At 42.2% G+C, this 15,790-nt stretch overlaps 1 protein-coding gene across 1 annotated transcript in view; it reads left to right on the forward strand.

The window, feature by feature from the left end:
* The window catches only part of LOC129711278 (progressive ankylosis protein homolog B-like), a 101,265-nt gene that overhangs the window by 54,539 nt on the left and 30,936 nt on the right, over positions 1 to 15,790 (forward strand). Inside the window, exons 4-8 of the mRNA XM_055658823.1 lie at positions 160 to 243; positions 2,274 to 2,444; positions 11,557 to 11,691; positions 14,386 to 14,478; positions 15,482 to 15,568. Of these exons, the coding sequence (XP_055514798.1) occupies positions 160 to 243; positions 2,274 to 2,444; positions 11,557 to 11,691; positions 14,386 to 14,478; positions 15,482 to 15,568 (570 nt within the window). The remainder of the gene's footprint in view (positions 1 to 159; positions 244 to 2,273; positions 2,445 to 11,556; positions 11,692 to 14,385; positions 14,479 to 15,481; positions 15,569 to 15,790) is intronic.

Below are 15,790 nucleotides of genomic sequence, written 5' to 3' on the forward strand. Positions count from 1 at the left end.
AGAGACCTGCTGAAAGTAGATAGCCTGGTCTTCAGAGGAACTGGGACCAATGTTCTCATGAAGATTCACTGAGCATAAGATAAATTGATAGGTGCCTGGGAACTAAGTGAACTGCAACATGAGAGAATTTAATTCAATATATATATTTTTTCTGTTTAGGCATGGACCCATGCCGGCATTCTGTTGAAACACAAATACAGTCTACTGGTGGGCTGCGCCTCTGTCTCTGATGTTATTGCTCAGGTAAGTTGATTTGTTTAATACGAGTGGAGCAGAAGAGGCCAGTAAGATTTCAGACTGTAGATAATAGGTGCAGGACTAGGCCATTCAGCCCTTCGAGCCAGCACCGCCTTTCAAAGTGCTCATGGCTGATCGTCCACAATAAATACCCCATTCCTGCCTTCTCCCCATATCCCTTGACTCCGGTATCTTTCAGAGCTCTATCTATTTCTCTCTTGAAAGGTGGAGGCTGCCACCGCCCTCTGAGGCAGAGAATTCCACAGACTCAATATCCCTGCTAAATATTTTTCCTGCTTAATAGTCTGAAAGATTGTTCAGTGCAATCAGTTATGGTATTGGAATGTATTATGTGAGTCGAGGAAATATCACACAGTAGAAACATGAAAGAGAATATGCTGATGGTAGATGCCAAGAAACATCAGTATGGAGGTAAATTTAAGGTATATCGGCATGTTTGTTTTAAGAAATCAATAGTGTGAATAGCTATTCCCGGGCAACAAATGGGTTTCCTCTTTACAGATGTCCATAAGCTAATTTTGCCCCAAGTTGGAAAGTGCACTCCATATTATGAATATTAAAAATCACTCCGTATTATGACCGTACCTCCACAATTTGAGTGCATTGGTATCTAAATCACATTCTATTGATAAAAAAGAACAATTGCTAAAAGTGGAGAAACGAGTTCTGCTGCTATTCGGAATGCATAAGTGTTGGACTTTTGAATTTAATAATGTTAAGGGAACTAATTTGTACATAGGGTGCCCATAGGTCTGGCACTTGTAAGCCAGGGAACTACTGGTACAGAAATCCATTCTGTAGATTATTGTGTTGCTCCCTGAATGAATGTACAGTTGTGATCAAATAATAACATTAACGTCTCATGATAAATTCTTAATATAAGCTTCTGATCCTGCTTATTACATAAATTTAAAATTTACCAACATTGTTAATAAAAATTGTATTACAGAGAACCAAACGAAAAAAAAAATCTTGGAATTGTTATGGAAAAGCGTTTCATAGTAGGACATTGAAATTAAGATTTGACTCAATATTTGGATGAAAGTTGCTAGCACTACATATAATTATATAAAAGGACCTGAATCTGTTTATTTATTAGCAGTTAGGATGAAGGTCAATCTAATCTGTCTCTTAAGAAAACAAATTTTACTAACTTTCTATTATAAAATGTACCTTTGTAAGAGTCCAGTGTTGTGATCTCTGTCATCCTTGCTGATGGCTGGCTCAAGCGATGATTATCTTTGCTGCAACAAAATACTTCATGACTGGCACTTGTAGATAACCAGCCTGTGCACACTCAACCCACTGACTTAATATATCTGTCAATCCACATCGAGTTGAAAGTATCTTTCAAATGATTCTAATTATCACAGAAACATTCAGCTTTGCTTGTCCCTTTATAATAATGAAAGTCAATTTTGTTCTCTCTGTTTTCCATAGGCCATGACACTGTATGTAGCCCGCCAAGTGTGACCAAACTTACATTACATTGATATAAGTTATGCCTGAATTGAATTGGAAAAACTCCATTGGTTTTTACCAACATATTGCTGCCTTGTATATTTGAACAAAGTAAATGATGAGACAATTAATAATGCTGGTCTTTTCATTTATCCATGATTAACTTTCAGTGCATCTATCCAGCATTTGATATTGGTTTGTTTATTGTCTCCTGTAACGAGATACAGTAGAGAAACATTTGTGTGTGCCATGCAGGTGAATCGTCCATATGTGATTACAATCAAACCATGCCAGTTTGTAGTATTAAATGTTATCACTGACCAAATGTATGTGCTATCAAGTTTCTGGTGGAATATTGATCGTTCAGTTAGGATTTCATACCTCTCCTCAATTTCATGTTTTTCTAATTTAATCGCCCTTTGTTGTGACTACAAGTCTAGATATTTTAGTACATCAGCTTATTGGCCCAGTGATCAAAATCTGTAAATCGATTTACTGCAGGCAAATTATAAACTCGGGTTTAACTAATCTAATTTACCTCCTTTATTTTTCAGATTGTATTTGTATCCATTTTGCTTCACAGTCACTTGGAATGTACAGAGCCCCTCCTGATTCCGATTCTGGCCTTGTACATGGGAGTCATGGTCCGGTTTACCATGGTGGGCCTTGGATACTACAAGAATGTGCATGATATCATTCCTGAGAGAAGTGGACCTGAAATGGGGGTAAATATTATGTTCAAAGAGATCGCAGAAGGGAAGATTTAGAACAGATTAAGATTAAAGGTGTCATGGAATAATATGTGGTAGAACTTTTCTATTTTGCTCTTAAGGTATGTCTACATTACTTACTGCCAATGTTTGTGTATAACAGGCATCTGGGATTTACACATGACTCATACACTGCGGCTTACCATCAAGCCAACATACACTATTTGATCTAAACAGCATGGTTTAAGTCAGCAGGTCTAGGTGAAACACTTAGCCAAATCTAACTTGAATAAGTAGTTTGTTAGTTGCTAGATGCATTCAGAGTGCTTGAAAATTAGCTCTCACGTTGTAAAAAGCATAAAAATATCGATTCATAACAGTTGTTGAAGGCTCTTAGACATTTTACGGTAAGGGCAAAAACTCAATCTGTTAAAAAAAAAAATCTTGGAACATAAAGCAATCCCTTGTATTCATACAACATCCTAAAAGTCATGCTAAGGCATGTTCTGCTTAAGGTGCATATCCATTTTAAGACTAATGATTGAGGGCAAAAGCACAATCAGTTTTTTTTAATTGTTTCATAAAGCAACTATTTGTACTTGTGTAACATCTTAAAAGTCCTAGAGGGATCCACAAGGGTAAATATTGGACAGTAAGATTTAGAAAGTAATACCAGAGTTAGTAGAGAAGTGACCAAAAAATCTATTAAAATAGTTGTCTTTTATTGGTGGTCATCAGGCAAAGAGCATAAAGTTGGGATTTAGGGACAGAATTTCTGGACAAGAAAGTTTAGCTAAACGTCTAGAAGATGGAGCCTGCCTGTGGCAACATTTTGCCAGCAGCTCAACAAAAGAAGATTATTTATAGCTTCACTCAATTCACCTGGATCAGAGAAATGGCAGAAATCGGCACCGTAACGGACAAGCTGCCAGTGCACTTGAAGGCACTAGCGATATCGCGATCTCCCGCTGCTGCGGGAACCTCCCACTGCAAGCGTTCCCTCGATTGCTGGAGAACACCCGACCCGACTGAAGATCACAGGTACTGTACCGGGAAACACCGGGAAGACCTCCGGAGCCGACGGGCAGGATCACCCAGGAGCAACGGAGCTGGAGCTGCCGACTGCAAGGGAATCCCCGTTCCAGCGCAGGTCCGCAGAAACAGCAGGTACAGTAAGTACAGTATCTGGAAACAAAGGGGAGGCCTCCATTGTGTCTGGAAACGTGGCCGACGGGCAGGACTTCCAGGTCAGACTGAAGCGCAGGGGACTTCGGCCCCCTCTCCCTACCATCCTACTGGCCAATGTACAGTCCCTTGAAAACAAAGTGGAGGACTTAAGGGCAAGGCTGCTTTATCAAAGGGAGCTGAGGGAATGCTCTGTGTTCTATTTCACAGAGACATGGCTCACCCCCAGCTCCCCAGACTCAGCGGTCCAGCCTGAAGGTTTCATCCACCGTACGGACTGTGCACCGGCATCTGGGAAAGGGAGAGGAGGTGGCGTCTGCTTCATGGTCAACTCTGTGTGGTGCTCAGACGTGGCAGTCCTGTCCAACTCCTGCTCTCCACACCTGGAACACCTGGCTGTGAAGTGCCGTCCCTTCTACCTTCCGAGGGAATTCACCTCCATCATCCTGACCGCGGTCTACATCCCACCCCATGCAGACGTCCGTCTGGCACTGGAGGAGCTGCACGCCATGGTCAACAAGCACCAGACGGCTTACCCCGAGGCATTTACCACCATAGCTGGGGATGTCAACAAAGCCAACCTTAAGTTATCACTCCCTAAATGCCACCAACATGTCTCCTGCAGCACCAGAGAACCAAACACTCTCGACCACTGCTACACCACCATCAAGGATGCCCATCGCTCTATCCCACGCCCTCACTTCGGTAAATCCGACCATACTGCGGTGTTGCTTCTTCCTGCCTCCAGGCAGCAATTGCAGAGCGCACCCCCAGAGGTGAGGACAGTACAGAGCTGGTCGGGGGGAGGGCCAGAGGAACAACTCCAGGACTGATTGGAGTCTGTAGACTGGACAATGTTCAGGGACTCGGCAATGGACCTGAATGAATACGCCACAGTCGCTAGAGACTTCGTAAAGAAATGTGTGGAGGACTGCATCCCACAAAAAACCTTCTGAGTGTTTCCTAACCAGAAACCTTGGATGAACCATGAGATCCGCACTCTTCTGAAGTCCAGATCCCGGGTATTCATGCCTGATGACACAGTGGTCTACAAGAAGTCCAGATACAACCTTGGTAAGGCCATCATAAAGCCCAAAAGGGACTTTTGCTCCAAACTGGAGGATGAGACGGATGTTCGGCAACTGTGGCAGGGCTTGAATGCCATCACTTCCTACAAAGCAAAATCATGAGGCAGCTCAATTGTCAGCGAAGCATCACTCCCTGACGAGCTCAATACGTTTTACGCACGCTTTGATGGGGAGAATACTGAAGTGCCTTCCCGAGCCCCCATTCGTCTGTGATGGTATTTTGGTCACAGTCACAGAGGCCAAAGTCAGAAGATCCTTCAGAGGGGTGAACCCACAGAAAGCGCCTGATGGTATACCCGGGCGTGTTCTCAAAACCTGTGCGGACCAACAGGCTGGAGTTTTTACGGACATTTTCAACCTCTCACTTCTGAGGTCTGAGGTTCCCGCCTGCTTTAAAAGGGCATCAATTATTCCGGTGCCGTAGAAGAGCAAGGTGACGTGCCTGAATTACTATCGACCAGTGGCACTAGCGTCTGTGGTGATGAAGTGCTTTGAGCGGTTGATCAGGGCGCAAATCAACTCGTCAAAAACCTGGACCCACTGCAGTTCGCTTATTGCCACAACAGATCAACGGTGGATGCGATCTCACTGGCTCGCCACTCCGCTCTGGACCACTTGGACAACAAAAACTCATATGTCATGCTGTTATTCATTGACTACAGCTCGGCATTTAATACCATCATTCCTTCCAAGCTGGTAACCAAACTTGCAGAACTGGGTCTCTGCGCATCCCTCTGCAATTTTATCCTCAACTTCCTCATTCACAGACCACAGTCTGTCCGTATTGGTAGAAATGTGTCATCCTCGATAACAATCAGCACGGGAGTGCCTCAAGGCTGCGTGCTCAGCCCCCTGCTGTACTCACTCTATACTCATGACTGCGTAGCCGGACATAGTGTGAACTCCATCATCAAGTTCGCCGATGACACCACTGTTGTGGGGCGTATCACTGATGGTGACGAGTCAGAGTATAGAAGTGAGATCGACTGATTGACCAAATGGTGCCAGCACAATAACCTGGCCCTCAACACCAGCAAAACCAAGGAACTGATTGTGGACTTTAGTAGAGGTAGGATGGGGGCCCACAGTCCCGTTTATATCAATGGGTTGATGGTGGAAAGGGTCAAGAACTTCAAATTCCCAGGCGTACATATTTCCAAAGATCTCTCCTTGTCCCAGAACACGGATGCAATTATAAAAAAAGTACATCAGCGCTTCTACTTCCTGAGAAGATTACGGAGAGTCAGTATGTCAAGGAGGACTCTCTCGAACTTCTACAGATGCACAGTAGAGAGCATGCTGACCGGTTGTGTCGTGGCTTGGTTCGGCAACTTGTGCGTCCAGGAGCGGAAAAGGCTGCAAAAAGTTGTAAACACTGCCCAGTCTATCGTCGGCTCTGACCTCCCTACCATCGAGGGGATCTATCGCAGTCGCTGCCTCAAAAAGGCTGGCAGCATCATCAAGGACCCACACCATCATAGCCACACACTCATCCCTCCGCTGCCTTCAGGTAGAAGATACAGGAGCCTGAAATCGGGTACATCCAGGTTCAGGAACAGCTACTTCCCCACAGCCATCAGACTATTAAACACAACTTCAAACAAACTCTGAACTATAACATCCGATTGCATTTTATCTGTTTATTTATGTGAGTCTATATATATTCTATGGTATATGGACACACTGATGTGTTCTGTATTTATTCCTACAATATTCTGTTGTGCTACAGCAAGCAATAATTTCATTGTCCTATCTGGGACACATGACAATAAACTCACTTGACTTGACAACTACTGATTGAGTGTAGAAAGGGAAATGTACAAAACAGAGTTAGAAAATTATAGAGAAATAGTGCATCTAGAAATGAGGGGATTTAAACTTAAGACTGCAAATTTTAAATTTATGCACATTCAGGATCATGAGTCAAATGTGATGAGTGAAGCTGTGTGCACGTGTGAAAATTACTTTGGTATAAATACATGCTGCAGAGTTTGGGATGAAATGAAAATTACAGAGCAGGGCTCTCACTTAACTTTTCTTTCTCTGTTTCCAGCCGGGCAACCTAGGCAGCTTTTTAGGTTGCCAAATGACAGATTAGGTGGTGATTCAAGACAACTTGCGTGACGCGTGTGATAATGTGCTCGGACGAAGTGCGTAGTTACCAGTGGGAATTATGCTCAATGAATCATTCACATATTATTTCTGCTTCAAAGTCTCAAACTAAACATATTCACCGATCAAGACATGATATATACCACAATGACATGCAGCAAAATTATAATACAGTATCTCAACTCTTTTTATACGTTGCAATGAATGCAATTTCTATTATTTCTTTCCACTTCCAAACAAAAATGTGGTTGAATTATTCAGTGTATGATCAACCTCGGTGAGACCAAGTGCAGGCTTGGCGATCGCTTCGCACAACACCTACACTCAGTTCGCAATAACCAACCTGATCTCCCGGTGGCTCAGCACTTCAACTCCCCCTCCCATTCCGAATCCGACCTTTCTGTCCTGGGCCTCCCGCATGGCCAGAGTGAGGCCCACCGCAAATTGGAGGATCAGCACCTCATATTTCGCTTGGGTAGTTTACACCCCAGTGGAATGAACATTGGGTTCTCCAATTTCAGGTAGTCCTTGCTTTCTCCCTCCTTCCCCTCCCATTCTCAGTTCTCCCACAGCTAACTGTCTCCGCCCCTTCACTCCCTGGATCTGGAGTAACTCCCTGGAGTAACTCTTGCTTCTTGTTTTCCTGGTCCTCCAAAAATATTCCAAATGGAATTTAAACTGGAGGTGGTGGAGGGTCCACCACCAAACTCAGTACAATAACAGCCTATTGGACTTTATCTGTTTATTTAATGTGTATATATATGGTCTATGGTATATAGACACACTGAACTTTTATCTCCTATTCTGTGTTATGTTTACATATTCTGTTGTGCTGCCGCAAGCAAGAATTTCATTGTCCTATGTGGGACACATGACAATAAAACTCTCTTGACTCTTGCCTCTTGACTTGGACTTAAGCAAAAAAGGGTTCTTGGGGAAAAAAGAGTTACCTTAAAGTCAGTTGCGTCTGGTTGGGTAACTATGATAGGGTGAAGACTATTCCATGCTTTAATTGTGTGGGGGAACTCCATGGAGCAGCCAGCATCTCTGGATAGAAGAAATTGAGTGGCGTTTCAGGTAGAGACCCTTCTTTATGAATGTTGCCTGGGTTTCAGCAACTAAGTTACAGAGAAAGGTTGAATAAGTTAGGTCTTTATTTTTTGGAGTGCAGAAGGTTAAGGGGGGGACTTGATAGAGGTCTTTAAAATGATGAGAGGGATAGACAGAGTTGACGTGGACAAGCTTTTCCCATTGAGAGTAGGGAAGATTCAGACAAGAGGACATGACTTTAGAATTAAGGGACAGAAGTTTAAGGGTAACATGAGGGGGAACTTCTTTACTCAGAGAGTAGTAGCTGCGTGGAATGTGCTTCCAGTGGAAGTGGTGGAGGCAGGTTTGATTTTATCATTTAAAAATAAATTGCATAGGTATATGGATGGGAAAGGAATGGAGGGTTATGGTCTGAGTCTGAGTGCAGGTATAATTGGGACTAGGGCCGAAAATAATTGTTCGCTCTAATTGTTACGGACTTGTAGGGCCGAGATGGACCACTGAGTTTCCGACCACTTGCTCTAATTGTTCTATCCCACACATTTACGACAAGGTTTAGACTCCTCTCTGGTTTTAGTGAAATCCTTTTAGAATTTAGTACTCTTTAAAGATAGTGTAGCATGGAAATAGGCCCTTCGGATAGCACAATGGGAGTTTGGCCACGGAAGGTAGCCACTTATCACCCGTAGACTACTGTCGTTCTATCCCACTTCACACCTTTACGACAATGGAATGTAATTACGGCGGCAGGCGCGGGCACACCGCGACGCCCTGTGTCTCCCCTTCAAGGGAGATGCTAAAAATGCATTTCGTTGTCAGTGTACAGTACAGAGACAACGAAATGCATTTTTAGCATCTCCCTTGTAATGGAATGTACGGCGGCAGGCGCGGGCACACCGCGACTCCCTGTGTCTCCCTTTCAAGGGAGATGCTAAAAATGCATTTCGTTGTCTCTGTACTGTACGCTGACAATGACAATAAATTGAATCATTTCATTTCATTTCATTTCATTACTAAAACTCTGATCTTGACTGCTTTTGGCCCACTGTGCTGCGATTTCCGACTGAAAGCCGCCACCTACGGCCGTCATTTTTGGCCACCTCGCTCAGAGCCCCCCTCCGCCTTACGGGTGCGGAGGATTTTTCCCATCGATGACAAATCAGAGAGATATTAATGGGTTTTTTTAATCACCATTCTCTCTGCTGCCCCTGCTGGAGGGAGGGGGAGGAAAAATAAAACCAGGAAGTGGTGTGCCTCACTCAGTCTCTGCAAGGTGGATGAAACCAAGGATCACGTCTCTCTGAGCTCTGAATAACACTGAACAATTGTCTACACAACTGTGAGTCCCCTTAATGTGGTTTGAAAATGAAAATATGGTTTGTTTGAAGTAAAAAGGCACTGCCTGCAAATGGTTGTTTGGGTGCTTTGGCTTGAAGTTGAAAGGCACTACTTACTGCAAATGGTGGCTTGGGTGATTTGGTTTGAAGTTGAAAGGCACTTCTTACTGCAAATGGTGGCTTGGGTGCTTTGGCTTGAAGTTGAAAGGCACTACTTAATGCAAATTGCGGCTTGGGTGCTTTGGCTTGAAGTTAAAAGGCACTACTGCAAATGCACTTACATCCTGTTTGCACTGTATATTGATTTTAGATAAAACGCTACCACTTACGGCTGTGATTTTTGGCCATCTTACTCAGTCCCCCTCCACTGAGCAGGTGCAGAGAATTCTTCCCATCAATGAAAAATAAAAGTGTTATTAGTGTTTAAAAAATTGTTGAGAATCTCTCTCCTGTCAATCACGCCATGAAAGCCACACCTTTTCCGGTGGGAGGGGGAGGGGTTAAAACCCAGAAGTGTGGGTGTGACTCAGTCTCTGCATGATGGGGGAGGGAGAGGTCGCGACTCTGTCTGAGCTGTGAATCAACTGAACCCACTGAATGTCTACTGAACTGTGAGTTTGGTGTTTTGTGTGTTTTAATGGTGGTTTCACCCTGCATGAAATGGTATGAAGCTACATTTGAATTTGGTGGACTTGCACCCTGCTTGAAATGGAATGAAACTGGACGAATTTGGTGGCCTTGCACCCTGCTGAAAGTGGTATGAAACTGCACTTGAATTCAGTGGCCTTGCACCCTGCTTGAAGTGGGAGGAAACTGCACAAATTTGGTGGCCTTGCACCCTGCTCAAAGTGGTAAGAACTGCACTTGAATTTGGTGGCCTTGCACCCTGCTGCTTGAAAAGGAATATCAAGGAATAGTCATGAGTTAATTGCCAGCCCACCAGCCGTGAGTGAGCTGCCAAGCAGATCAGGCTTGAGGGACTGAGCTGCCACCCCAAGATCCCATACCAGCACTCCAGAAAGCCCCCCCACTGGCCACCATTATTGGAATTGGTGGAGAGGTGGAATATTGCATCGGGGGGCCAGCCCTCCCGTGTGAACATGGGACCCAACGGGTCTCACTTAGTCTAGTAACTATATATATATATATATGTGTGTGTGCGTGCGTGCGTGCGTGCGTGCGTGTGTGTGTGCGTGTGTGTGTGCGTGTGTGTGTGTGTGTGTGTGTGTGTGTGTGTGTGTGTGATATACCCACACACACACAATTTCCCTCCTGGGATTAATAAAGTTCTATCGTATAGTATCGTGTGTAGGAAGGAACTGCAGATGCTGGTTTAAACCGAAGATAGACACAAAAATCTGGAGTAACTCAACAGGTCAGACAGAATCCCTGGACCAAAGGAAAATATTACATTTTGGGTTGGGCCTAAAAAAGGTTCCTGCACACCTTTGGAATGTGGAAGGAAACAAGAGCACCCGGAGAAAACCCACGCGATCAAAGGGAAAAGGTGCAAACCATACAGACATCACCCATATTCAGGATCAATTACGGGTCTCTGGCACTTTTAGGCAGCAACTTTATGGCCAATGTACTGCCCCCTAGTCTTGAACTGAATTAAAACATACAGTAGCTGTAAAGTGACATAGCGTCACTTAGAGATTTAACTGAGAATTTCAGGTCATCCATGTAAGATGTATCATATTTGTTTCAGAATGCTTCAATCTATAATAACTGAAAATTTCATTCAGTTCTCTTAATTTTTTAAGAAAGTTATGGGCTTTTATGTCAATTGACTGTCCTCGATCACAGCTTTTGTGTTAAGTTAATGGAAAAGCAATAGGGAACAATGATGCTAATTTCCGAGTATGAAAATGACCATAACTTTTTTTAATACTGAAGATATGAAAGTGAAATTTTCTATTCTATTTTCTAGCTATCTAGCTATTAAAGTTCTTTTTATGCTTTATCTGATGGGATAAATTACAGGCTTGATTTTTAAAATCTCAAAATGTTGTAACATTCCTTAACTATCCTATTTGCTTCCACCCACCAGTCCTGGCAGCCTGTGTTAAGCTCCTGCTACACTCTGTATAAAAAAAAAACAGAACTGCCCTATTTATGCCTCTCTTCATTTTATAAATTTCAATCAGTTTGCCCCTCAGCCTTTGCGCTCCTGGGAAAACCATGCTTTGTCCAACCTTTCCTTGGACAAAGCATGGTCCCACTTGTCCAGGAACCATCCCGGTATAGCTGTTCTGCATCCTCAACAAATCCTCTACATCCTTTCTGTAATGTTTGAATATTGCTTTTGAACTGCTGTACTTGGATCTGAACTTATTTTATTTTATGTTGTAGGGTGAGGCTACAATAAAGAAGATGTTGGCTTTTTGGTGGCCTTTGGCCTTGATTCTAGCGACTCAGCGAATAAGCAGACCTATAGTCAATTTGTTTGTGTCTCGTGATCTGGGAGGCAGTCCAACAGCCACAGAGGTGAGTTTATTTTAGTCTATTCAAATAAAAGCCTGTGTTTGCTCCTGTTAGAATTCAGAACCACAGAGTTCCTGTGCAAACCATAAGCTGGGAACATTTATACTAAATATAACACTCGTCCCTACCTCTACCGCTACCGCCTCATGATTCCTTAATTTGTGGTATTGCAGCATGGAACGTTGTGTTTCTTGTTGGTGGTTTCAAACAACATCTCTGTTGATCTTTGCTTAATTGTAAATGGCAATTCCATTTCTGCTAAAGGGAGGTTGTCAATGTATTGGTCAATAATGATGAGTTCAGTCCTTTTATTTATGAATGCATTAAAAATGAAGAGAAGCTCTTTTCAATTTGTCACCAAAAGATTGATCAACTATTCTTTAGAGAGAGAGAGAGAGAGCGAGAGAGAGCAAGAGAGAGAGAGAGAGAGAGACAGCCTACGATAGCATTACGACTTACTCGACTTACTCCGACCTACCTCGACTAAACCTACAAGTCAAAAAATAAAGATTGTTTCCATGGCCACCTTTTTTACTCGTGGCCATTTTTCAGCATGTTGAAAAAAACACCGCGACCTAGCTGAGGCCTCGAATACGCCGGGACTACTCTCGAGCATGAAGGAGAGTTACGAAGACCTCCTAGGACCTCGTGTCGACCATGCTGCGAGTATGAGTCGAGGGCAAACCCTTCTAAACTCATGAATTAGGTCACCGCAGTGGGACAGGCCCTTAAGTAATTTTTGAAAGGCCTAGCATCTAATTCACTCATTGTGCTACGCAAGCTATGTTATTTGAAATTAAAAACAACTTAATACAATAGCTATCCTACTTATTTAAAAAAAGAATGAAAATATAGGTCTTTCTGTAACTCCTTTGTTTATTAATTTTCTGTGATAGAATCATACAGCACAAATAAAGGCCTATCAGTCCGTCTAAATTTTCTCATGAACAATGTTCCAGATCGCAACCACCTTGAAGATTTTTTTCCCCTTCAAATCCCATCTGAACCTCTTAAAATGGGCGCCTTCTGGTTTTAGACATCTTATGTGAAAAAGTTTCTCACTATCTCTATGCCTCTCATAATTTTGTATACTGCAATCAATTAACCCCTCGCCCTCCTCCTTCCAAGAAAAACAAACCCAGCCTATCCAGTCTTCCTTTATGACTGAAACCTTCTATCCCAGGCAATATCCGCTGCGAAATATTCTGGTAAAACTTCTCTGGAATCTCTCCAATATTATCATGCCCTTTCCATAACGCGATGAACAAAATTACATACACTATTCCAACTGTGGTTGTTCCATGCGCTACTATTCGGTACTATGGTTAATGAAGGCGAACATCAAGTATGCCTTCTCCATTCGTATCGGCTTGTGCTGTCAACCTTCAGGGATCTATGTACTGGGCCACCAAGGTCCCTTCATTCTTCAATACTCACCTTTAGTATGTGTTCAACCTTTATTAGATCTGCCAAAATGCATCACCTCGCATCTGCCGGGATTAAATTCCATTTGTTATTGCTCTGCCCAATTTATTAGCTGATCAATATCATTCTGTGACCTAAAACTATTTTCCTCACTACCACCACCAATTTTTGTGTATTCTGCAAACTTATTATTGAAACCTCCAACATTCATATCTTAAATGTTAATTTACATGACAAGCAGTAAGGGTCTCAGCAGCCATCCCTGTGGCACATCAATGGCCATAGACTTCTAATCAGAAGAGAAATTTTCCATTGTCACCTTCATGATCCAAGCCAACCATAGATCTAAAATGCCAACTAGTATTGGATCTCTTGCACTGCCCTCATCATTAAATGATGTTACTTTTACAAAAATCTTGTTTAGTCAGGCAGGATCACTTGCCACAAAAGCTGTGCTACCTTTCCCTGATCTGATCAACACTGTCATCCCAAGTGAAGATTTATCTTGCTCCTCAATTGAATAACTCTCCCTCCCCCTCCCCCCCCCCCCCCCCCCCCCCCCCCCCCCCTCCACCCCCCCACCCCCCCCCCCCCCAACTGCCATTGGATTCATTACCTGGCCGATCACCGTTTACCTTCCTGAATAAAAGCATCACATTAAATGTTTTAGTCATGGCACCTCTCAGCAAAGATTTAAATTTGTTTTTTGTAAACCCCCATGTTGAGGAAAGGGAATAATTGGATAACAATTTCAAAAAGACAGATAGCAATCTCAGTAGTCATGGTACTTACCGTATAGTAGTTGATTTACTGATAATTGGAGGCACTGCAGACATAACATGGGTTTATACTTTGGGTGGCTTTGTGTGGCCAAGATTACAGAGACAATGGATTGCACTCAAGCACAAAAGAACGTACTTTCTATTGTAAGAGGAAGATTTGGATGAAAGGAACTAAGTAAACTCCTCAACAAGAGGGATACAAAGAGACCAAGGCAAGGCAAACATTCCTGCATTTGACAGTGTGAGACTATGCTGTAACATGATGGCAGTGACACATTGATCTAATACTGTCAGATAAACTGTAGTCAACCTACATGGAAAGCAAGACCCTACCTTTGGAGCAGGAAGCAGCAAGTCAATAGAGAGAAAAATCAAGTGTATAACAATTAATAAATCCACAATCACTTTTGTGTTCATAACCAGAATTATTCCCTATATAATAGGAAAGTGATACATATTGATTTATTAACGTTTATTTTTCTCTTTTAAGGCTGTTGCAGTTTTGACAGCAACATATCCAGTTGGTCACATGCCTTATGGCTGGTTGACTGAGCTTCGAGCAGTTTACCCTGCTTTTGACAAGGTAATGCTAAGCTCAGCAAATGTAGAAATAGTTCAATAAAGATTGTAAGGCAAAAATGTTGCTTACTGTGTGGTTCTCAAAAATGCTGGTTCAAATGAATGTATAATATTATATGATGATGTTCTTTAGATATCACCACTTTTAGCCCGCTAATGTCATGCAATTGAACCTTAGTATAACCAAGTACTATCTGCTTCTGGACCCCACTTCAAATTTTACAGGTCCATGAGCATTGGGAATAATATTTGCAATAATATGCATGTCTTTAAATGTGAGTGACATTTCCAGAGTGGTTTTATTTTAAGATTAGTGGGCTAGAAATTTTATTGCAGAGCATGAGGCTTTTATGTGCCACAAATGTACGTTTGTGGAAACCCCATTATTATAGTGAGCATATGCTGGACTTCTATAAATGCATATGGTGCACATACACTTGCATCCCACCAGTTTTGTAGAGTGATGTTAGAGGGTTAAGGAATGCTCCTTGATTGCACAAGGGTCTGTCCAACCTCCGCTGGGAACGTGACAGTGAAAAATGTAACGGGATCGGTTGCTCCTCCTTAGGAGCTTGAATGCCTTCTGGTGTAGATAGTGTGTTTCAAGGCTATATCATAAGACTCGAAGAACTCGCCTTGGTAAAGTAACATGAAAATTCTCCCCACGCTACCCCATGTACTTGAAACTTACATGATACAGGTACATGACAAATGGAAAAGAAAATAATTGTAACTATTCTTAAAGCCTCCATCCTTTTTGGAATTGTCGTTTATAACAATGCAAGGTCAATTCACCATTTATTTTGCGAAACTATTGATATAAATGAATAATAACCGCAGAATTTTGTTACCAAATATTCAGGCATGGTAAAAACTGATAGTTCAAATTGCTTATATATTGCTGTCTGTTGAACCCTTTTGAAACTAAAGGTTTTTTAAGAGAATAATTATTTCATATTTCATTAATATGAATCCAGAAACAAATATATATTTTTAATTGGTTACAGAACAATCCCAGCAATAAACTTGGGAACGTGATCAATAAGTCACATATCAAGAGATTTACTTTCACCTGCCTGGCTATCTCTGTCACGGTAAGTACAAAACTTTGGAGTAAGGTTAATATGACAGTGTTTCATTAGTGATTTCATTTTGTTTAATAAATTACATGTTTCCTTTGAATGTAAATAATGGAATTGCTTACTTAGTTAAAAATGTAGGCCAGAATTAAAAAAATCTATTTACAAATGTGGTAATCTGCCAATAATGCAAAATAGACAAGAAAAGACAAATTATTACATACATACATTTCTCAA

The sequence above is a fragment of the Leucoraja erinacea genome, chromosome 2, assembly GCF_028641065.1.
Source record: "Leucoraja erinacea ecotype New England chromosome 2, Leri_hhj_1, whole genome shotgun sequence".
Taxonomy (NCBI): domain Eukaryota; kingdom Metazoa; phylum Chordata; class Chondrichthyes; order Rajiformes; family Rajidae; genus Leucoraja; species Leucoraja erinaceus.